The following is a 25,311-nucleotide window of genomic DNA, read 5'->3' as shown; positions in this document are numbered from 1 at the left end:
TTTTACTTAAAAAAAAAAAAAGATCAGTCTTCTAAAAGATTGATTAAACTGTCATTTCCCTTTGGAGCACTTTTTCCCTAATGCCAGAATTTTTGTTTTTGAAGTTTACCTTTTGATTCTCTGTAAGTTCGTTTGAAGGGAGGTGTTAGGGAACTGTGCATGAGTTTGCATATCATATATTCTAGTTTTTATCAAATCATTCCTTTCTATGCTGTGTTATTTATAACCATTCCATGATATTATTTTCTGTTTCTGTGCATAATTATTGACTTGCCATTCCTAGAGTAGCCAGTTATTGTACAAATTGAGTTATTTTGTGTTTACTTGGTAATATAGACACTGGATGCCAAAAGAAGAAAGGCAGATAGATTTGGAAACCGGTCGAGTGCGTCGGAAAGCCATTTTTGGAGATGAGGAAGATGAGTCTGGAGATAGTGATGAAGAAGATGATGAAGAGATGTCTGAAGGCGACAGATTGGAAAATGGCTCTAGTGCTGATGAATCGGAAGAGGAAGCAGATGCTGAAATGACTAATAAAATGTATATGGTGGGTAAAGGTGTCAAACGGCAGAGACTTGAGGGGATGGAAGAAGACAATGAGGTGGATTTGCCAGCATTTGCTGATAGTGATGATGACCTTGAGAGGAGTTCAGAGGAAGAAGGAGACGCAGAGGAAGCTGATGAAAGCAGTGAAGAAGAGGATTCCACTTCAGGAGAGAGGGATAGTTTAGAATCTAGGGTTGTTGGAGACCGTGGTAAACCAGGACTTTTACAAACTAATGGTTTGAGTGACAGTTTGAATCTGGAGAATCCTTTGACAATCAGAAAAGCAACCCTCACCACTTCAGATTCAGGTCATTGCACAGCTGAAGAGGCATTTGCATCTGGGGATGAAACTGAAGAAAGCTCCTCTCTCAGTACAGAGGACGAGGACTCAGAAAATGAAGAGGCTATTAAGAAAAAGTTTCCAGAGTCTTCTAAAGTGGCCAGTGGTCAGAGACTGGGGTCAGAGAACTTAATTGATGAGACCAGTGATGTAGAAGACTTACTCAAAGAGGAAGAAGATTACAAGGAAGAAAATAACTATTCCACAGAAACTTCAGGTGTGCTTAAATTTAATGTAGCTGTTGGTATAAACTTGGCACTGAAAATGTTCTACCAATAGAACGTCTACAGGGGCACCTGGGTGGCTCAGTCCGTTGGGTATCTGACTTTGGCTCAGATCATGATCTAGTGGTGTGTGGGTTTGAGCTCCGTATCAGGCTCTGTGCTGACAGCTCAGAGCCTGGAGCCTGCTTCAGATTCTGTGCCTCCCTCTCACTTTGCCCTTCCCCTTTCATGATCTAGCTCTCTCTCTCAAAAATAAATAAACATTAAAAAAATTAAAAAAAGAATGTCTACATTTGGGAGTCTGCTCTTTTGGAGATTTTGTTAACTGTTCAAATATTGCACCTCATAGGATTTCAGGATGAATACAGAGAGGACAAATAAACAGACTTAACTGATGATGTTGGTGTTGGTCCTTTCAGGCGCTCTCAAGTGGAAGGAAGACCTTTCCAGAAAGGCAGCTGAGGCCTTTCTGAGGCAGCAACAGGCAACTCCAAACCTTCGAAAGCTTATTTATGGGACAGGTAAGAGCTCTAGTTCAGATCCAGAAACGTTTTAGTTTCTTAGACAATTTTCTGGAAAGGAGATGAAGTTGACTGAAGGATTTGGGTGGTCCTTTTGATAGCCATATGATATCCCTGACTGTCATAGTTTGTATGTGGCAGATGTTTTTAATCATCAGCTCACAGGTTTGCCATAAAACTGTTGATGAGAGTACTCTCTCTTATGTCATTTTATACCCTCTATACAAGGTCCTTCATGGGATTTTTTTTGGGTAGAATTGAGTGCCAGAAAAGAACAAAGTGGTGCATTTTGTATTGTGGTCACCAGTTACTGTGTGGTTAGAACAATGCCAAAGGAGTGTATAGGAGCAGAGCATTGAATCAAAGGGTTGGTGTGTACTGATTTCCCTTCAGGTTTTGCCCAAGTACTGTTGGTGATTAGAGTCTTCAAGAGAATCGCTTTATGCTGGTTAAAAGCTTGCCTTTAAGTGTCCTTTCCTTTCCCAGCCCCCAATATTATATCTCCTTACTGGATTCTTTGTTGCTTTCTTGCAGGAGGGCCTAAGTCCTCCAGACATCGTGAGCAGTAGTTCCCTGGCCTTTTCTCTGCCTATAGCTGATGCGCTCAGGGGCACCGCCATACCTACCACAAACAGGGACCCTCAGTCCTTTAGGGTGAAGATTTCTTCTCACTTTTTCGTCATGGTGTCTCTTCAGTGACAGAGGACAATGAAGAAGAAGATGGTGATACCAGGGAGGAACTCGGAGGATTGTTCCGTGTCAGCCAGCCTTCAAGAGAATGTAAGCACAAGCTCGATTCTTTGGACTGCTCCAGATTTCATGTGGAGGCGCCCCATGATTGGGATTTAGAGGAGGTAAGGCTGAAATAATATGTTTGACTTAAGAGACATCTAAGGAATTGTTCTAAAAGAAGATTATGTGATTTCAGTATTGCCTATTTGTTATTGGCTCCTCATTTGTGTAAGATAATAGGACATTCCCCCAGATATTGGACTACTTATTTTATGCATCCTAAGCAATAATGTGTTTTGGGTTTAGGTAGACTATGTGCATGTGTTATGGAGAAAAGGAAAATGTGGATGGTAGTGTTAATCTTTATTTTGAAGCATTGCACATAAGTTTTCATATATTTGAAATATTTTGTGTTTTATAACTAGGATATACCTCATGACCCTGAGTTAACATTTATAATTTCTACTATTTGTAAGCAAACAAATCCGTGACACTGGTAAATTTTTTTTCCCTGTTCACTATTCTTTAGTCACACTGGAATTCATTAAGTTCTCAAACTTAACAGGCTTAATCCCATCTTAGAAAACCCTCAGTTTTCTCTTCTGGAATGTTCTGATGTTCTTAAGGCTGGCTTCTTTTGATCATTCAGTTTAGCTTAAATATCACTTCTCAAGAGAGGCCCAATCACTATCATATTCCTAATATAATTCACTGAGTAGCACTTAGGCACTTTAAGAGATTTTATGTAAATTTTTTTTTGAAGTAAAACTTCATACAGATTATAGAAAACCACATAAAAACAACCATCTAAGTTAATGGATTAGATGAGGTTACACCTGTAACCCATGTGTCTGTCCCAGTCATAGTCCTCCCTGCAGAAGGAACCATGACTTTTATGATAATCATTTCCTTCTTTTCTTCATAATTTCATCCTTCAAGTTTGCATTAATAAACACCATAAGTTAGTTTTATCAGATTTTTTTGGTTTATTTCTCACTATGCCTTTTCAGTCTCTCAATCTGCAAATCCCCTGCACACATCTCTTTTTTTTTTACCTCTTATATTTTATTCATTTAAGAAACTGAGTGTTTGATGTGTAGAGTTTCTCATATTTTGGTTTCTGTGGATTGCATTACATCCTTAAGTGCAGTTTATGAGGCTCCTCTCCTCTGTATTTCCTATAAAATGGTACAGAACAATACCAATAGAACTGTCTGTGATGATGGAAATGATCTGTACATCATTGAGCTGTCCAGTGTGGCTGCTTGTGACTGTTAAGACCTTTAAATGTAGCCAATGAGACAGAAGAAGTAAGTTTTTAATTTTATTTTAGTTTTATTTAATCTTAATTAATTAGAATGTACATAACCATGTGGTTACAGCTACCCTATGGACAGCACATCTAGAATTTGATTAGAGTTAGGTTTGATTTTTGTTGTTTTGTCAAGACTGCTCCATAGATTGTGGTGTTTGTTTTTAGGAGGCACATAAAATCATCTTACGATTTTAAAATCTGTTGAGCCAGGGTGCCTGGGTGGCTCAGTCGGTTAAGCGTCCGACTTCGGCTCAAGTCATGATCTCGCGGCCCGGGAATTCGAGCCCCGGGTCCGGCTCTGTGCTGACTGCTCAGAGCCTGGAGCCTGTTTCAGATTCTGTGTCTCCCTCTCTCTCTGACCCTCCCTCCCCTGTTCATGCTCTCTGTCTCAAAAATAAATAAACGTTAAAAAAAAATTTTTTTTTAAATAAAATAAAATCTGTTGAGCCTCAATGCCTAGCTAGATCCATTAATTTATTAAGGATGTAAAATGGTGATATTCTGTTCAAATTGCTCTTAATTTATTAGCTGGAATACCCCACTAAAGGGAAACTTCCCCTCATCTATTTGCTTACCCATTTCTATACAAGCAGGATGAATATTTGATTCTTTTTGTTAGTTTTCAGAATGATTCTCCAAAAGTGACTTTTTTTTTTTTAGTATCATTTTCAGCTCATAGAATTTAATATCATTGAGTGTTTCCTTCCACTGAACTTGTTATCCTTTTTGATACTCTTTCATAAATTTATCCCATATCTGGCCAGTGGGTTCCTGGATTCTTTTGACATGATCCTAGTAGTCTTTGATTGCTTTGTTTCTGCCTGATCTGATGAGGTGTTGCAGCATCGTCTCGTACACTTCTGATGCCAGACTTGGAAGCAGCCATAAGAAGTCCTGATTCCTTTTAGAGGAAAATGGCATCTCAGCATCACAGTCTAGGCATAGGAATACACACTGCTGTGGATTGGTCATTGTTTCTAGGCCTTTCAGTGACCAGAGCTAGGAGAATCCAATTCAGATGCAGACCTGCAGAGTTCTTATTTAACCTCTTTTATCTTACATGTGTATCTTTGTTTTTCCACGAGAGAATTAATTCCATTTGACTTTGAAGATGATGAAATTAGAAAATTACTAATTTGCTTTACCCTACCTATGTACAAAACAGTGTCAGAATAACATTACATGTATTATTATTAATATGATTACTGAAAACAAAGTTGTTTTCCTCATGTTTCCCCATTTCTCTTTTCAAAAGTGGCTACGTAGGTTTACATTCTCACCAGCAGTGTGTGTGGCTTCTGATTTCTCACATCCTCACCAACACTTGTTATTATCTGCATATATATTTTTTAATTATTATTATAGTCATTCTATTGGTGTGAAGTAGTATCTCATTGCAGCTTTGATTTGCCTTTCCCTGATAGCTTATGGTGCTGGACATCTTTTTTTTTTTTTTTTTTAATGTTTATTTATTTATTTTGAGAGAGAGATAGAGCATGAGCAAGGGAGACAGAGGGAGAGAGAATCCCAAGCAGGCTCTTGCACTGTCAGCGCACAGCCTGACACGGGACTCAAACCCACAAACCATGAGATCATGATCTGAGCCAAAACCGGTCATTGAATGCTTAACCAACTGAGCTACCTGAACATCCCAGGCATCTTTTCATGTGCTTACTAGCCATTTAAAGAAATGTCTATTCTTACTGTTTGGCCATTTAAAAAATTGCATTGTCTTTTTGTCATTGAGTTGTAAGAGTTGTTTATGTATTCAACTTGTCAGGTATGTGATTTACAAATATTTTCTCCCATTCTGTAGGTTGTCTTTTCTGTGCCCTTTGAAGTGCAGAGTTTTAAATTTTGATGAGGTTTAACTTGTTTATGTTTCTGTTGTTTCTATGTTTGGTATCCTATCTAAAAAAAAGTTGCCAAATGCAAGATCACGAAGGTTTACTCCTATGTTTACTCCTATAAACTCTGAGAGTTTTATAGTTTGGTTCTTATATTTAAGTCATTGATCCATTTCAAGTTAATGTTAGTATTTGGTGTGAGAAAAGTTCAACTTCATTCTCTTGCATGTGGATACCCAATTGTCCTAGCACCATTTGTTGAAAAAACTATTCTTTCCCGATTGCCTTGTCTTGGCACCCTGAGTGTAAATCACTTCACCATGGATACATGGGCTTATTTATGGACTCTTAATTATATTTCACTGATTTCTATTTTTCTTTATGCCAGTACCTTACTGTTTGATTACTAATGCTTTGTGTAAGTTTTGAAATTGGAAAGCATGAGTTCTCCAGCTTTATTTTTCTTTTTTAAGATTGTTTTGCCTTTTCTGGATCCTTTGTGTTTTCTGTATTTTTGAATCAGCTTTTCCATTTCTCCAAAGAAGCCAAGTGGGATTCTAATAGGGATTGCATTGAATCTGTAGATCACTTTGGATAGTATTGATATCTTAACAATATTCAGTCTTCTGTTACATTAACATGGGCTGCCTTTCCGTTTATTTGGCTCTTTCATTTCATTTCATTTTTTTAAATTTTTTTAATGTTTATTTATTTTTGAGAGAGAGAGATTGTGAACGGGGAGGGGCAGAGAGCGAGAGAGAGAGGGAGACACAGAATCTGAAGCAAGCTCCAGGCTCCAAGCTGTCAGCACAGAGCCCGACACGTGGCTCAAACTCATGAACTGTGAGATCTTGACCTGAGCCAAAGTCGGACACTTAACTGACTGAACCACCCAGGCACCCCTGCTCTTTGATTTCTTTTAAGAACATTTTTTAGTTGTCAGGGTATAAGCTCTGACCTTCTTTTGTTGAATTTATTCCTAGTATTGTTTTCAATACCATTGCAAAAGGAGCTGTTCTCTCAATTTCATTTTTGGATTGCTCATTGCTGGTGTATAGAAACAAAATTTATTGTTGTTATATTGATCTTGTATTTTGCAACCTTGCTGATCTCATTTATTCTGATAGTTTTTCAGTGGATTCCTTAGGATTTGCTATATATGGGATCATATCATTTGTGAGTAGAGGTAGTTTTCCTTTCTAAACTAGATGCATTTATTTCAGTCTCTTGCCTAATTGTCCGGTCTAGAACGTCTAGTACAGTGTTGAATAGAAGTGGTCAGAGGAGACATCCTTGTCTTACTTCTCATCTTAGGGGGAAAGCCCTCAGTTTTCACCATTTAGTGTGATGCTAGCTGTGGGGTTTTTTTATGGATGCTCTTGATCAGGTGGAGGAAGTTCCCTTCTACTCTTAGTTTGTTTAGTGTTTTTATCACCAAAGGTCTCTTTTATTATTTTTTGGTCTTTGGTTCCCCTAAGTCAGTTGTTAATCTTCATTAAGTAAGGATTTTCTTCTAACAGTTTTTCATCCTTCAGTGCCCTGCAAAGCTTCTGAGCACAGAGCAGATTTTCTTTAAATATTTGGTGAGTGATTATAGGCATGAAGGAATGAGTAAATGAACGAATTTGATTCTGGAAGGCAGCTATGCTCACCACTATACCACCAACGCTAACGAATTTGATTCTGTATCCATTGTAATCATGCTAGCCTCAAGGCTACTCTTTGAGAGTGAGGTTGTGTATGAAAAACATGATTCATGACCAGAATGTGATTGAGGTGAAAGCCAGGACCTGTCTGAAGATTTCTATAAGTGTGCTTTTTGAAGCCTTGGTAGTAAATGACATGTGCTATCTTAGGTTCCCCAGGAAACAGACTGTGAAACAGAGAGTTATGTACAAGGCTTTACTATATTTAAGAGGGGTACCCAGAATCTACTACATGTATATACTAGATGACCCAGCGGGTCCGAGACTGGGATCCTCATCAGTACTTTTTGCCCTGTTGTGCTCATATAAGACATTTTGCCATTGTCAGAATATTATCATTGGCCAAAGAGTTGAATTTTCAAATAACCGTAATAAGTCTGGATTAACAAATAGTAAGACCAACTTCCTAAATGCTATCTAACTGTATTGCCTTAGGAACACTAATGAACTTTGAAAATCAGTTGCATTGGTAAATATCTGTTTACTTATGAGGTCAGTGGGCTAATAGCACTTCTCCAACCATTGTTTAATGTTAAGACACTTAAGTTTTTATCTCTGTGGTTATACTATCTACATCAAAGATAAGGTTATCTCATTCACCCAACTTGAAATGAGAATTTCCAAAAAAGTGTGTCTTGAAAAGTATTTAAAGTATTTCACCTGCTACTGTTTCTTAATAGCACTTGTTTTGTTGAGTAATTGGAGCATGTCAGCTAAGTGTTGACTTTTTTGTGTAAGGTCATGAACAGTATCAGAGATTGCTTTGTGACTGGGAAGTGGGAAGATGATAAAGATGCAGCCAAGATCTTAGCAGAAGATGGTAAGTAAAGGACAGTGTTCTTCAGAGAAGACTGTTATCTATACTTTGTTTTATTCCATATCTTTAACGGTTGGAAATAATAGGCAAACGTGAAATGCTTTGGGGAATGCTGACAGAGGAGTTTATGGGTAGTATTCTGGTTCCTCTTTTTATCGTGATCTTACTTTCTTCCCTTGGTTAACTGACTTATTAGATGTGGACCTTGAAGAAAAGTAAGAAGCTTTCCATAACTTTTATCATGTGTTTGTTAAAAATGGATTTGTGTGTGTGTGAAAAATGTACTCAACATTTTCTGTTAATGATGAAGGTAGTATACATTGTAGAACATTTAGAATACAAAGTTCATGTCATACCATAATCTCCGCCTATGTTAAAAAAACCTTTATTAATTTTTTGAGATTTTTTTCCTTCTAGTTTTTTATAAATTTAAAATTTTTCTAGTTATAATTCTACTTTATATATACTGTGTTGTTAAATTTTTTCAAAGGTTTCATGTTTGTGATTTTATTCTGTCATATCCTAATTCAGTTCGCAGTTTGTCATTTAAGCAATTTACTTTGCCTGTATTATAATTAACTCTACACTGGGCCACCTTGAAATAAGTCTTGGATCACATTTTTTATTTTCATAAGTTAGATTCATAAAAGTTAGAATTATTGAGTGATTTCTATGGACCACAACTGCCAAAAGCTTTTTCAGAAAGTTGTTCTTACTTATGTGCCCATAAGCAGTGTATCTTAGTACTTAACATTTTACTGCTTTCATTCAATATTGAATACCACCCATAAAAAAATGTTATTTTTGGCAGTTTGATAAAGGAAAATTGTTTCTTAAATTTATAACTGGCATTCTTTTGATTACCAGTAAATGAGAATATTTCTTTCAGATGTGTTGGGTATGGCATTTCTTTGGTGAATTCTTTGTGTTCTTTGCTCACTTTTCTAATGGGATATATAGATACATAGATACAGATATAGATATAGATATAGATGTAGATGTAGATGTAGATATATTTTTTTTTCTGATTTGCAAATTATTCTTTAAAGGATATTTATCCTTCTTCATTTATGTGTGTTTGAGTGCTTTTAACCACTCACCTGCTTTCTGTCACTATACAGTAATTTGTACCCTCTAGAATTTTATATAAATGGAATCATACAGGATGTGCCCTTTTCTGGCTAACTTCTACTCAGCATAATTATTTTGAGATATGTTCATGCTCTTGCATCTTCATCCCTTTTTATTGCTGAATACTTAATTTCTTTTCATTAGTGAGTAATATTCCATTGTATGATGCACTGCAGTTTGTTCACCTGTTGGTGGACATTTAGGTTATTTCTGGGCTTTGGCTATTGCAAATAAAGCTACTGTGAACATTCTTACACAAGTTTTTGCATGAACAACTGCTTTGATTTCTCTTGAGTACATATCTCACAGTGGGTTAAATGGATATGGCAGATGTATGTTTAATTTTTTAAGAAATAGCCAAATTGTTTTTCTAAGTGATTGTATCATTTTGTATTGCCATTAGCACTTTATGAGACTTCCAGTTATTCTACATCCTTGCCAATACTTGATATAGTCTTTTTAGTTTTAGATATAGAATGATACCTCATGGTTTTATTGTGTATTTTCCTAATGACTAATGATATTGAGCATTTTTGTGTGCTTATTTTCCATCTGTTTCTTCTTTGGTGAATGTCAAACCTCTTGTCCAGTATTTTAATCTATTTAATTTCCTTAAGTCATTTATCACTTGTGATTTTAATTATTTTTGCCCAGTGTGTAGTTTGTCTTTTCATATTTAAAAAAATTTTTTTTAATTTTTTTTTAATGTTAATTTTTTTGAGAGAGAGAGAGAGAGAGAGACAGAGTACGAGCAGAGGAGGGGCAGAGAGAGAGGGAGACACAGAATCCAAAGCAAAGCTTCAGGCTCTGAGCTGTCAGCACAGAGCCCAGTGTGGGGCCCAGACTCATGAACCGTAAGATCCTGACCTGAGCTGAAGTCAGACGCTTAACCAACTGAGCCACCCAGGCGCCCCTAAAAAAAACCTTTTTTTTAATATTTATTTTTGAGAGAAGGGGAGAGAGAGGGAGACACAGAATCCAAAGCAGGCTCCAGGTTCTGAGCTGTCAGCACAGAGCCTGATGTGGGGCTTGAACTCACGAAGCATGAGATCATGACCTGAGCTGAAGTTGGATGCTTAACCAGCTGAGCCACCCAGCTACCCCTGTTTTTCATATTTTCAATGGTGTCTTTTGCAGAACAAAAGTTTTTGATTTTGATGAAGGCCGTATTTTTTTTAACGGACTGTGCTTTTGATAATGTATTTAAGAAATCTTTGCCCCACTCAAGGTTGTATATTTTCTTCTATGACTCTTACAGTTTTAGGTTTACATTTAGTTCTGTGATCCATTTTGAGTTAATTTTTTATGTGGTATTAGGTATGGATCAAGGTTTCCTTTTATTTTTGCTTATGGATATCCACTTTTTCCAGCACTATTTATTGAAGACTGTCCTTTACCCACAATGAATTGCCTTTCATTGGTTGACCATATATGGGCAAGATTTCTGGGCTCTGTTCCATTCATATATTTGTTTATTTTTATAGCAATACTGCACTGTTATATATAGCTTAACTTATTTTTATTTATTTATTTTTAAAGTTTATTATGTTGAGAGAGAGAATGAGAACACGAGCAGGGGAGGGGCAGAGAGAGGGAGAGAGAGAGAATCCCAAGCAGGCTCTGCACTGGCAGTGTAGAGCCTGACACAGGGCTCAAACCCACGAACCATGAGATCATAACCTGAGCTTGAAACCAAGAGTTGGATGCTTCACCGACTAAGCCACCCAGGTGTCCCTGCACTATTACAGCTTTATAATTAATCTTGAAATTAGGTATTTTAAGTCTTCAAATTTTATTCTTTTTCCAAAGTTGTTCTGGCAATTTTGGGTCCCTGGCGATTTTGGGTCCCTTGCACTTCCATTTAAGTTTTAAGATGAGTTACCCATTGCTACCAGAAAAAACCCCTGCAGTTTTGATTGGGATTTTGTGGAATTTGTAAAACAATTTTGGGGAAATTGACATTTTAACAATATTGAATTTTCTGATCTATGAACATAAGTAAATCTCTCCATTTATTTTGTTTTTTAATTTTTTTTAATGTTTATTTTTGAGAGAGGCACAGAGTGTGAGTGGGGGAGGGGCAGAGAGAGAGGGAGACACAGAATCCAAAGCGGGTTCCAGGTTCTGAGCTGTCAGCACAGACCCCGACACGGGGCTCGACCTCACGAACCATGAGATCGTGACCTGAGCCGAAGTCAGCCGCTTAACCAATTGAGCCACCCAGGTGCCTCTGTTTTTTAATTTCTTTTAGCAGTGATTTTAGGATGCTGTTCTCACTTATTTCTTAACAAATGTATTCCTAAATATTTTGTATTGTTATTAATATTTAAATGATATTTTAATTTTAGTTGGCACTTGTTATTACACGAAATGGCTGATTTTTGTATATTAATCTCCTATCCTGCAACCATGCCAAATCACTCATTTATAATGCATAGCTTTTTTAATATATATTTCATACAGATAGATTTCTTGTATCTTGTATTGGGTACTGTATAGTATAAGACCACAACCTGTATATTAACGTTGATAACATCTGCTGATCTTATATAGATTTCCCCAGTTTTACTTATGCTCATATGTGTTGTTTGTGTGTGTGTTTAGTTCTCTGTATTTAGTTCGTGTAGGTTTATGTGTCTACATACAGTTACCAGACAGAACATTTCCATCACCATAAGGATACCTTGTATTACTCTTATAAATACATTTAGCTCCTTTCTGTCACCCATCCCCAAGTTCTGACCCATCAGCCACTTACCTGTTTTTCATTTCTACAGTTTTATAATTTTTAAGAATGTTAAATAGAATCATAGAATATGTAACTTTTTATGATTGATTTTTTTTTTTCCTGTTCATCATAGTTCCTAGAGAGGTCCATCCAAGTTGTTCCATGTGACTGTAGTTCATTCCTTTTTATTGCAGAGTAATATTCCCTGATAAGGATGTAGCATTTTGTTTAACCATTCACCCACTGAAGTACATCTGGGTTGTTTCTAGTTTTTGACTTTTGAGAATTGAACTGCTATGAACATTTGTGTACAGATTTTTATATAAATATAAACTTCCTATTTTTCTGGGATGAATGCCTAAGAATACAGTTGCTGGGCTGTATGGTAATTGCATACTTAGCTTTATAGGAAACTGCCAGAGTAGTTGGGCTGTTTTGTATTTCCACCAGCAATATATGAATGATCCAGTTTCTTCACGTTCTTGCCAGTATTCAGTGTCCTATTATTTATTTTAGCTAATCTGATAGTGATATTTCACTGTGGTTTCATTTTATATTTCCCTGATGGCTAATGATGTTGAGCATTTTGCCATTTTTGCTGCATTTTATAATTTGCAATGTATTCTTTTACAAAATATTTGTGGATGTCTTTTGCCCTTTTTCTTACTGGATTTTTTTTTTTTTTTTTTTACTGTTGAATATTGAGAGTTCTTTATGTATTTTATTCCATTATTGGATATGTGGTTTGCAGATGTTTTCTCCTAGTGTGTAGCTTATCTTTTCATTTTCTTAATATAGTTCCTTTCACAGAGCAAAACTTTTTAATTTTGATGAGGTCCAGTTTATCATTTTTTCACTTTTAGGAATAATGTCAAGTCCAGGAATTACTTTCTATTCCTAGATCCTGAAGCTTTTCTCCTATTTTTTTTTTAAGCTTGTTTATTCATTTTGAGGTAGACAGAGAGAGAGCGTGAACAGGAAAGGGACAGAGAGAAAGGGAGGAGAGGGAGAGTCCCAAGCAGACTCTGCGTGTGGTCAGTGCACAGAGCCAACGCAGGGCTCAAACTCACAAAACCGTAAGACCGTGGCCTGAGCTGAAATCAAGAGTCAGAAGCTTAACTGACTGAGCCACCCAGGTGCCTATGTTTTCCAAAAGTTTTAAACTGTTCTTTTCTTTTAAAAAAAATTTTTTTTCAACGTTTATTTATTTTTGGGACAGAGAGAGACAGAGCATGAACGGGGGAGGGGCAGAGAGAGAGGGAGACACAGAATCGGACACAGGCTCCAGGCTCTGAGCAGTCAGCACAGAGCCCGACGCGGGGCTCGAACTCACGGACCGCGAGATCGTGACCTGGCTGAAGTCGGACGCTTAACTGACTGAGCCACCCAGGTGCCCCTAAACTGTTCTTTTCCATGTATGATAGTGATCTATCTTGATTTCTTTATAAAGTGTGAGGTTTAGGTTAAAGGTTATGTTTTTTGCCTGAGGTGTATATTCCTCCAGCATTTTTTCTTTCATTTATTTGCTTTTGCACCTTTGTAAAAAAAAAATTAGTTGAGCATCGTTGGGTTTATTTCTGGGTTCCATTGATTCATGTGCAGTCCTTCCACCCATATCTTGGTTACTGTGATTATGTAGTAAACATTAATAGTGGGTAGAATGATTCCTCTCACTTTATTCTTCTTTTTCAAGATTGGTTTATCCTTGGGCCTGTGACTTTGTGTATAAATTTTATAATCTTGTCTGTGTCTACAGAAAACCTGCTGGGATTTTGATAGGAATTGCATTAAACATAGATTAACTGGGGAGAATCTTTACTATTTTGAGTATTCTAATTCAGGAGCATGGTATGTCTCTCCATTTATTTGTCTTTAATTTCCTTCATAAGTATTTTGTAATTTTCAGCATCCTGATAATGAATATATTTTGATAAGTTTATACTTTAGTATTTCATTTTGATTGATTTTTGTGTGTTTATCTTATTTTGCTGAACTCACTTATTAGTTGTGAGAGGATTTTTGTTGTTGTAGATTGCTTGGGATTTTCTACATAGACAATTGTGTTATCTACAAATAGGGACAGTATCATTTGTTTCTTTTCAACCTGTGTGCCGTTTATTTTTATTTATTAATAATCATTTTGTTTGTTTATTTATTTATCATAGTAAGTGTACTCTTTAATCCCTCTCCCCCTAGTTCCCTCACCTCTGGTAACTATCTGTTTGTTCTCTATCACTAAGAGTCTGTTTCTTGGTTTGTCTCTCTTTTCCTTTGCTTGTTTGTTTTGTTTCTTAAATTCCACATATGAGTGAAATCATATTTATCTTCCTCTGACTTACTTCATTTAGTATTGTACTCTCTAGATCCATCTATGTTGTTGCAGATGGCAAGATTTCATTCTTTTGACGGCTGAATAATATTCCATTGTGTGTGTGTGTGTATGTGTGTGTGTATGTGTGTATATATATATATATATATATATATATATATACACACATATACGTATATCTTCTTTATCCATTTATCTGTCAGTGGACACTTGGGCTGCTTCTATAATTTGGCTATTGTAGATAACGCTGCAATAAACATGGGGTGCGTGTACCTTTTGAATTAGTGTTTCTATATTTTTTGGGTAAATACCAGCAGTGCAATTATAATTATATGTATGTTAAATATATTTATATTTATTTTTAATTTTTTTATATGTAATGACTAGGATTAGTGCTAAGAGGAAATTCTGCCTTTTTCCCAATGGTTTTCACTGTTATGTATGATGTTAGTTTGTTTTTTCTCTAGATGCTCTTTATGTGTTCCATTTCTCTCTATTCCTGGTATACTGGGAGGTGCTTTTTCTTTTTTTTTTTTAATTATGAATGGGTAGTAAATTTTTTCAAATGCCTTTCAGTGTCAGTTGATATGATCATATGAATTTTATTCATATATTAATTTTTTTCATGTATGAATTTTGATACAGTAAATTACATTGATTAATTTTTGAATTTTTTAAGATTATTTGCTTATTTTGAGAGGGAGAGAGAGAATCCCAAGCAGGCTGTACACTACCAGCACGGAGCCTGACTCAGGGCTCGAACTCACAAACTGGGATCATGACCAGAGCTAAAACCAAAAGTTGGACACTTAACTGACTGAGCCACCCAGGTGCCCCAGTTTTTGAATTTTGAACCAGCTTTGCATACTGGAATAAATCCCACTTGGTCATGATATAGAATTCTTTTTTTTTTTTAAGGTTTATTTATTTGTATTTATTTTTGAGAGAGAGAGAGAAAAAGGCACAAGCAGGGGAAGGGCAGAGAAAGAGGGAGATGCAGAACTCGAATCAGGCTCCAGGCTCTGAGTCCACATCAAGCCCGCCATGGGGCTCGAACCCACAAACCATGAGATCATGACGTGAACTGAAGTCAGACGCCTAACTAAGCCACCCAGGCATCCCAATATATAATTCTTTGTATATGTTTTTGAACTTTATTTGATAGTATTTTTTTTTTTTAACGTTTATTTATTTTTGGGACAGAGAGAGACAGAGCATGAACGGGGGAGGGGCAGAGAGAGAGGGAGACACAGAATCGGAAGCAGGCTCCAGGCTCTGAGCCATCAGCCCAGAGCCCGACGCAGGGCTCGAACTCACGGACCGCGAGATCGTGACCTGGCTGAAGTCGGACGCTTAACCGACTGCACCACCCAGGTGCCCCTATTTGATAGTATTTTGTGAAGGGATTTTGCATCTAAGTTTATGAAATACTGGTCTATAGTGTTGTTGGTTTTTTGTTTTGGGTTTTTTTTTTTTTTTGGTACCATCTTCATTTAGTTTGGGTATTGGAATAATACTGGCTTCATAAAATGAGTTGCAAAGTGTTCCCAATTTTCTGTTTCCTGGGAGAGATTGTATAGAATTAGAATGTAATTTTTTAAGTATTTGGTATAATCTGTAGTGAAAAGGTCAGGGCCTGGAGATTTCTTTCTTGGCAGTTGTAATGACAAATTTTATTTCATTAATAGTTATAGGATACTTTAAATAATTTAGTTTATTCCATCTTGTCCAAATTTTGCTATCTGGTTTTCAAGGAATTTCGAAGGCTTTGGGGAAGTGGAAGTTTCATTAAGTGCCTTCTCCAAGAAGCTAGCTTGGGTATTATGAGTGGGTAGTAATCCTAGTGTTCATCCAATAACCTTTCAATAGCTGCAGAATCTGTTGTGATAATCCTATTTTGTTCTGTTTTTTGTTTGTTTGTTTGTTTGTTTTAAGTTTGTTTATTTATTTTGAGAGAGCAAGAGAGCACGAGCAGGGGAGGGGCAGTGAGAGAGGGAGACAGAGAATCCCAAGCAGGTTCTGCATTGCCAGTGTGGAGCCCGACATGGGGCTTGAACTCACAAACTGTGAGATCATGACCTGAGCCGAAATTGCCAGTTGGATGTTTAGCTGACTGACTGAGCCACCCACATGCCCCCATTTCATTCTTGATACTGGTGATTTGTGTCCTCCTTTTTCTTTGTCAGTAACGTTTATTAATTTTGTTGATTTTTTTTTTCAAATAATCAGCTTTTGGTTTCATATCTGTGTTCCAGTTTTTAATTTTGTTGGTTTCTGCTCATATCTTTATTATTTCTGTTCTTTGCTTGTGTTAGGTTATTTTGTACTTTTCAGTCTGCTTAGATTATTGGTGTAAGACCTTTTCTCATTTCTGCTGTGAGTATTTAGTGCTGTAAATTACTCTCTCAGCATTGCTTAATTGTTTTGCCCAAATTTTCTTATGTTGTATTTTCGTTTTCATGAATTTCCTTTGAGACTTCTCTTTGACTCGTGCATTATTTAGTGTGTTATTTAACTACAAAATGTTTAGAAATTTTCTTGTCTTTCTGTTACTGATTTTCAATTTAATTACATTATATTATAAGAACATCCCCTTACGATTTCAAATCTTTTACATTTGTTTAGATTCACTTTATTACCCAGACCGTGCCCTGTGTTGGTAGATGTTCTGTGGGTACTTTAAAAATTGTTGGGTATAGTGTTCTATATATGTCAGATTCTGTTAGGTTGGTTATATTAAGTTTTCTATATCTTTCGTGATTTTTTAAAAAAGGTTTATTTTTGAGAGAGAGAGGGAGAGAGAGTGAGTGTGGGAAGACCAGAGAGAGAGGAAGACAGAGGATCTGAAGTGGGCTCTGCACTGACAGCAGAGAGCCCGATGTGGGGCTCGAAGTCTCAAATCACAAGATCATGACCTGAGCCAAAGTCAGACACTCAATTGACTGAGCCACCCAGGTGCTCCATCTTTGGTGATTTTCTGACTAGTTTTATCAGTTGCTGAGAGGAGGATGTTGAAGTTTCCAAGTATAATTCTGGACTTACCTATCTCTTGCAGCTCTATCAATTTTTGCTTTTTATATTTGAGGTTCTGTTTGATGCACACACATTTAGGATTATTATGTCTTTCTGGTAGATTGATCCTTTTATTGCTATGTATTATGGTCACCTCCTATTTACCCCATTGGTGAGGGAGAGATTCCCGCTCTAGGGTTATGGAGAAGGCCAAACACACAGCACCTGACAGTGGACAGATGTGATTGACAACAGTTTATCAGTCACATATGCTCACAGCCTGAGGGAAGAGAACACTGCATGCCACACAGGGATTGAACAACCAGGGGGCTTTGGGAGGCAGGCTTTGCACCTAAATAGCATAGGATGACGATTGGTTCCCTTGAGGTGATGTAATTAATGTGTCTGAATAAATTCGTGGGCTGGCAGAGAGGTGAAGTGAAATGTATTAGGTTGAGGAGTAGGTAGGGTGCAGGTGGTCCAACTGAAAAAGAACTAACAGGGTGGGGAGCCTTTCTTGTAGGGCAGGAACATGGCTGGCAGGCCTGCTCACAACTAAGTCTTTGAGACCCTGTGAGGCTCAAAGATGTCAAGGAAGCACATGAAATGTTAGGTCTTACAGTTCAGTTAAGTCCTTCTTTGGCCCTGATCCTCTTCTTTGCTCCGAAGTTTATTTTATGACATATTAATATAACCATTCTTGCTTTTTTTAAAAGATGAGTTGCATGGTATATATTTCTCCATTATTTGCAGCTTACTTGGGTCATTAAATCTGAAAGGAATTTCTTGTAAATAGCATATATAATAGTTTTATGTGTTTCTGTCCTCTCTGTATTTGTCTGTATTTTGATTGGTACATTATGCCATTTACATTTAAGGTACTTACTGATATGTAATTGCTTAAGTCTGATATTTTATTTTTTTTCTTGAGAGAGAGAGAGCATGCGAGTCTGGGAGAGGGGCAGAGGGAGAGAGAGAATTTCAAGCAGGCTCCACAGTGAGTGTGGAGCCTCTATATAGGGCTGGATCCCACAACCCTGGGATCACGGCCTGAGCCAAAATCAAGAGTCGGACGTTCAACTGACTATATACCACCCAGGTGCCCTGATTTTGTTGTTTGTTTACTCTGGCTTTAGTTTTTCTATTTTTTTCTGTTTTTCTTCTGTTTTCATTTTCTTCCCTCTATCTTGATATGTTTTCAGTGTTTTTGAGAGTATCTTTTTGTATAGTTTTTGTAGTGGTTGCTCATTGTAATATAGTAGCCTACTAGTGCCAACATTTTACCATTTTGGGTAATATATGGAAACCTTTTTTCCATTTAGGTCCCTTTATCTTTCCTACATTTAAATATTATTGGCTTGAATATTAATGTTATAATTTTTTTTCAATCATTGAATATGATTTTAAAAACTCATAAGAAGGCTAGTTTGTTGTATGTATCTTTATTTCTGTTGTTTGTTTTTTCTTTTTTTCCTGATGGTCCCAGATTTCTCCTTTTATAATTTCCTGTTTAAGAACTTTCTTCAGCCATTTTTCAAGGGAGGTCTGCTATTGACAAATTCCTGTAGTTCTCCATCTGAGAATGTCTTTTCCCCCTCTATTTCAGAAGGGTAGTTTCACTGGATGTAGAATTCATAGCAAAGCGTTCTTTTCTTCAGCACATAAAAAATATTGTACCACTTCCTCTGGCCTTCATGATTTCAGAGGAGAAAAGCACTGTCATTTTGATGGTGTGCCTCTACAGGTAATCTGTCATTTCTTTCTAGCTGCTCTCGAGATTTTATCTTTGCTTTCCGTTTTCAGAAGTTTGGTATAGATGTCATTGGATTTACTCTGTTTGAAATTTTCTCAGCTTCTTGAATCTGTAAGTTTATGTCTTTTACCAAATTTGAGAAGCTTCAATCATTATTTCTTTCAACCCCAGTATCCTTGTGAGATCTCATAAGTGGTGGATCTTTTGTTTCTGTCTGACAAGTCTGTGAGGCTCTATTCATTTGTTTTTTGGTTATTTCCCTCTATGTTGTTCAGACTAGGTGAATTCTGTTGATCTAGCCTCAGGTTCTCTGGTTCTGTCCTCTGTCATCTCCACTCTTACTATTGATCCCATCTAGCAAGCTTTTAAATTTCTTTCATTGCATTTTTCAGTTCTATAATTTGTTTGGTTCTTCAGTTTCTTTGCTGAGATTTTCAGTTTTTGGGTTGTTGCCATAAGATTTGTAGTTGCTTGATGAAGCATTTTTGTAATGGCTTCTGTAAGATTTTAGATAGTTTCAACATCTGATTCATTTTAGTGTTGGTGTCAGTCAGTTAGTTGTCTTTTCACATTATACTTATAATTTTCCCAGTTTTGGGTATGACAAAGTGATTTTCTATTGTGTCCTGCACATTTAGGTTATTACGTTAGGAGACACTTGGTCCTGTGTAATTTTTTTATTTTGGCAGGCAGTCATCCTGTTTGGGTTTAGTGTGCAGGTCCTGGTGTACTTTGTGGACGGTGGTTCTAATGACAATTTAATTTTAGAGCCTTTGTGGTGCTATTTTGATCTGCTTAGTTTATCTTATGCCATTGGTCTCTCTGCAGGTGCTGTTTGAGAGGACAGAGGAGCTTCCTCAGTCTGGGCCCCTGGTTTGGCTAGGTAGGGGAAGGTTGTCTTGGCTTGTGGGGCAAGTTTGCTTGTTGTAGGAGGATCTTTGCTGGTCCTGCCTGGGCACACGTTGTTTTTAGATGAGGGAGGAGAGTCTCAGGCGTGGCAGAATGTCCCTTTGCCAGTAGCCCTTGGCCACCTAGTATATCTTGGTGTGGAGGAAAGGATATTCAAGCTCTTCAGGGAAGGTGAACACTTCTCATCACTTATTGTCAGTGGGGCTCTCAAAGCACTTCTTTGCCAGTGCTGCCTTGTTTGTCCAGTGTTGCTGAGATCCAAATTTGTCTGGGGTAGGAAATGAGTCTATCTGGTCTACCTTCGGTTGCTAGCTTGGAGGTTGGGAAACAGTGGCTCTGAGTTGCCTTTCTGTGGGTGTAGTGAGCTACTGGTCATTATGTCATTCCTCTGGTCCTGGGGACCCTCGCCAGCTCTCTGTTTCTTTCTACCTTTCAGAGTACTTTGGTTTTCCTTAGGCTCTTGTGTTATTTCTGGAGTTGGTTATACTTAGTTGGGAGGAACAGAAGAAAATGTCTATACTATCTTTTCCAGACCAGAAATTCTTGGTGGTGTTTTGTTTTGTTTGCATTTTAATTCCAGTATGCTTAACATACAGTGTTATATTAGTTTCGGGTGTATAATGTAGTGATTCAACAATTCTGTATATTATTCAGTGCTCACCATGGTAAGTATGCACTTAATCTCCTTCACCCTTTTCACTTACCTCCCACTCACCTCCCCTCTGGTAACCATCTATTTGTTCTCTCTAGTTACGAGTCTGGCTTTTGGTTTGTCTCTTTTTCCCCCTTTATTCATTTGTTTTGTTTCCTAAATTTTACACATGAGTGAAATCATATGGTATTTGCCTTTCTCTGACTTATTTCACTTAGCATTGTGCTCTCTAGATTCATTCATGTTGTTACATATGGCAATATTTCATTCTTTTTTATGGCTGAATAATATTCCGTTGTATATTTATACCACATCTTTATATACATCTATTGATAGACACTTGGGCTGCTTCCATAACTTGGCTGTTGTAAATAATGCTACAATAAACAAAGGGATGCATATTCCTTTTGAATTAGTATTTTCATATTCTTTGGGTAAATACCCAGTAGTACGGTTACTGGATCATATGGTAGTTCTATTTTAAATTTTTTGAGGAACCTCCATGTTGTCTTTCTAGCTTGCATTCCCACCAACAGTGCAAGACGTTCCTTTTTTTATACATCCTCACCAGCACTTGTTTCTTGTGTTGTTGATTTTAGCCATTCTGACAGGTGTAGGGTGATATTGTGGTTTTTGATTTGCATTTCCCTGATGATAAGTGATATTGAGCATCATTTCATGTGTCTTTTGGCCATCTGTTTGTCTTCTTTGTAGAAATGTGTATTCATATCTTCTGCCCACGTTTAATTGGATTATTTGTTTTCTTGGGTGTTGAGTTGTATAAGTTCTTTATATATTTTGGATACTAACCCTTTATTGGATATGTCATTTGCAAATATCTTCTCCCATTCCATAAGTGGTCTTTTTCTTGGTGGTGGTTTTTATTATAACTGGTGAAGGGAGAATTGACAGCTTCCTGATATTGAGTCATCTTTTTCAAATATATGGTAATCTATATTTGTTTAGTAGATAACATTAATAACACCTACTTAATTAGGTCATGTTGAAGAATGTCGTTAAGACATGTAAAACACTTAGAGTAGTGCCTGGTATATACAGCACTTGAAAGTGTTAGCTAATGTTATTCCATGTGTTCCTTGGTAGCATATTAACGCTTTTTTAAATTTTTAAAATAAAGTTCCAGCACATTTCTCTTTAGGCTCATTACTAAGTATTTTATCCTTTTTTTGTTTTTATTACAAATGGAATCTTCTCATCTATTGTATCTTCCTTGGCTCTTTGGTTCTTTGGCTCTTTTTTATATGAAAATGTTTTATCTAAATACTGCTTCCTGAAGGAGTTTCAGTATCTTTTTCTTTTAAGGATAGGACCCAGAGCTAAACTTAGGAGTTCCGAAAACAAAAGGATGAATGAATTAATGAGCTCTGCATGTGGTTTGGCACTGTTTTAGCTACCAGTCTTACTCTAAAGGCTGTATTTTATGTAATCTGAGACTTTTCCTAGATATGTCACTCATTGTGCTGTGTTGATCTTACTTTCAGACTCTTTTTCCCATGTGGGATTTATTAATCAAGCCATGTTTTTTTCATGTCACTTTTGGGTTACTGTTGGTCTTGGGGACTCACCTGCAGGGTAATCTACGCATCTCTGTGTGCGTCTCTGCTACAGAGTGTTTATCACGTGTGTTAGGAAGATCGCTCTTGGTTAAGTGAGCTATTGAAGTAAAGTAAGGAAATGCGGGTGTCCATTTGCTTCATCTAAACAGGTGATGAAAGTGGTGCCTGGGTGGCTCAGTCGGTTAAGTGTCCGACTTCAGCTCAGTTCATGATCTCACAGTTCGTGAGTTTGAGCCCCATGTCAGGCTCTGTGCTGACAGCTTGGAGCCTGGAGCCTGCTTCAGATTCTGTGTCTCAGTCTCTCTCTGGCCCTTCCCTACTCAAGCTCTGTCTCTCTGTCTCTCTCTCAAAAATAAACATTAAAAAAAAATTTTAAACAGGTAATGAAATACTGATAATTTAACAAGAAAAAGAAGGCTATGTATGTATAGGATTCTCCTGGGGTGTGTAGCAATAAGAAGGGTAAAAATGAGGTTTGGGCTTCAGAGTGCACAGTGCATGTGGTAATGCTAGAGTGTCACATGCTGGCCCTATTCACAGAGGATTTATTTGGATGTTCTTTTCCCAGAAGAGCTCTATGGTGACTTTGAAGACCTGGAAACAGGGGATGTACACAAGGGAAAACCAGGCCCAGATACTCAGGTATGACTTTGCCGTGGCTGGCTGTGAATTATGGTCCTTGATCTGTGGTCATTATGTTCTGAGAGAGGCCCATATTAAGAAATGCACATCTTGGGGCGCCTGGGTGGCTCAGTGGGTTAAGTGTCCGACTTCAGCTCAGGTCACGATCTCGTGGTCCGTGAGTTCGAGCCCCGCATCGGGCTCTGGGCTGATGGCTCAGAGCCTGGAGTCTGCTTCCGGTTCTGGGTCTCCCTCTCTCTCTGCCCCTCCCCTGTTCATGCTCTGTCTCTCTCTGTCTCAAAAATAAATAAACGTTAAAAAAAATTATCATTAAAAAGAAATGCACATCTTACTTACTATCTGTGTAGATTACAGAGTGGATGGATTCCTTCCTAAAAATATGGAGGTTGTGAATAGATCAAAGTTGTTAGTTATTCTTGATCTTTTGGGGGACACCTACTACCTCTTGTTATCATTATAATTCTTCAGTCATAGAAGTTTATCTCCCAAGTCACTGTCTCTATCTCTACCATTCCTTTTGCCATCATTCTCTTCTTCTTAAATTTAAGTACCATTTAAAATAATTAAATCCCTATTCTCCCCAATATTTCTTTAGAACAATTTCTGGGGAGCATCTGGGTGGGAATACTTGTTATTTTTATTTATATTTGGCATTCCAGCCAGATGAAGGAGTGACAGTTTATTGTGCTGCAGATGCCTAAATGCCTCTTGTAGCAGTACATGTTTTTAGAGCCAAATTCTGTGTTTTGTTTTGTTTTGTTTTTTTGTTTTTTTTTTCATGATGATCACAACCAAGATTTTTGCAGCTCGGATAGAACTTTAAAAATCTGGGGCGCCTGAAGGGCTCAGTTGGTTAAGCATCTGACTCTTGATTTCAGCCAAGGTCATGATCTCATGGTTCATGCTGGCTATGTGCTGACTGTGGAGCCTGCTTGGGACCCACTCTCTCCCTCTGTCTCTGCCTCTCCTGCTTGTTCTCTCTCTCTCTCTCTGTCTCTCTCTCTCTCTCAAAAGAAATAAAATAAACATAAAAAAAAGAACTTTAAAAATCTGCTTTAATGTTTAAAGAAAAGATCTCCACAAACTTTTACAACTGTTTCTCTTATGGAAATTTAAGATTGAAGATGTAGAAGAAGTTAAGGAAGAAATTGACCCCAATGCAGAGGAAAGTGCCAAGAAAAAGCATTTGGATAAAAAGAGAAAATTGAAGGAGATGTTTGATGCAGAATATGATGAAGGAGAAAGCACATATTTTGATGATCTTAAAGGAGAAATGCATAAACAAGCACAGGTAAGAAAACTTGGTTCTTATCAGCTTCATTTCAAGGCTATAGTACAGTATTGTGAATATGTAATTTTGTTTAGGTCTCTACTCCCTGACCTGCTTCTGTGCCTCCTGTTTGGACTCTTGGGTCAAGCTGCAGATGAGTGTTTATTCATGTGATCATCTGATAGTTTCTTCAGTCAGAAATGGACCAGAAAGATACCAGTGTCTATTTTGTACCAAGCATTGAGGTAGCAAAAATGGCTAAGATAGGCTGCAACTGTTGAGGATCTCACAGTGTAATGATTTATTTATTTAAATACAAGCATTGCTGTAGCATTCTGATTACTGCTCCCTGGAGCCATAATTAAATAATTTGAATGGGCAGGTGATTCTTGCACATACCAGTCTTATGCATGTACCAATGCTCTCCAGGGAAGCTTTTCTAAATACTCACCTTGGGCAGAGTTCACAGGATATTTCAAGTGTCAGGTCAGATGTGGAGATAAAGGGAGCATGTAGAATGCTGAAAAGGAGATAATCTGGCCCTCCTACCTGCTATGCTAAACAGACTGAGCTGATGAACTCACTCTGAAGGACACACAAAGATGTGTGTGCAGGTGATGGTGAGTGTTTGAATTGCGCTTTGACAAGGGTGGGGGGTACCAAGAATGCCTTTAAGCTAGAATATACCCTAATACATCTTATACAGGTTAAATAATGTGATTTGTAAAAATGTGATCAGCAGGCTTTGCCCAACCTAGGCCTTCATCTATTCAAGTACCTCCTGGTTAGCCATTAATGTGTAGGTTCCAAGTCTGTACCGACCTTTGATAGAAGTAACTAAGACATGTAAAGGTAGTTCTGAAGTCTTTGCTTCAATTCATTTATTACTTAAAATCACCTAGAATCTTGTAGGCCATTGTAAAGGACTTTGAATTTTTTATGCTGAGTGAAATGGGGATCAATGGAGGTTTTGAACAGAGGAGAGATATGTGTGACCTGCTTACCTTTGAAAGCATTGCTGTGGCAAGAGTTCAGTAAGATTAAGGTGACTCACACTGTGGGGTGGGGTGGTGTGTGGCATGGAGGAAAAAGAGAGTCAAATTCTGGGTATACTTTTGAAAGGTGGATTAAAGGTAGATTGAGTGTGGGGTGTGTGAGAGGAAACAAGGATGACTTACTGGAAGTCGAGTTGTCAGTAAGATAGGAAAGCCTCTAGTTGGTGCAGGTTTGTCCAGGAAGGTGAAGTTTAGAGCTGTTTGG

The 25,311-nt window shown here is 37.4% G+C and overlaps 1 protein-coding gene across 2 annotated transcripts in view; it reads left to right on the top strand.

The window, feature by feature from the left end:
• Positions 1-25,311, top strand: part of BMS1 (BMS1 ribosome biogenesis factor) — a 79,874-nt gene that overhangs the window by 46,471 nt on the left and 8,092 nt on the right. For both annotated transcript variants that reach the window (XM_047073146.1, XM_047073147.1), the window contains 6 exons: positions 337-1,103; positions 1,530-1,631; positions 2,328-2,485; positions 7,970-8,051; positions 22,708-22,781; positions 23,899-24,072. In XM_047073146.1, the coding sequence (XP_046929102.1) occupies positions 337-1,103; positions 1,530-1,631; positions 2,328-2,485; positions 7,970-8,051; positions 22,708-22,781; positions 23,899-24,072 (1,357 nt within the window). The remainder of the gene's footprint in view (positions 1-336; positions 1,104-1,529; positions 1,632-2,327; positions 2,486-7,969; positions 8,052-22,707; positions 22,782-23,898; positions 24,073-25,311) is intronic.

Source organism: Lynx rufus, unplaced genomic scaffold, assembly GCF_022079265.1.
Source record: "Lynx rufus isolate CCGP_SWC_20201006 ecotype Redwood Valley unplaced genomic scaffold, mLynRuf1.p SCAF_11, whole genome shotgun sequence".
In the NCBI taxonomy this organism is placed as follows: domain Eukaryota; kingdom Metazoa; phylum Chordata; class Mammalia; order Carnivora; family Felidae; genus Lynx; species Lynx rufus.
Note: the sequence above shows the minus strand (reverse complement) of the source record. Positions and strands in the feature narration are given on the sequence as shown.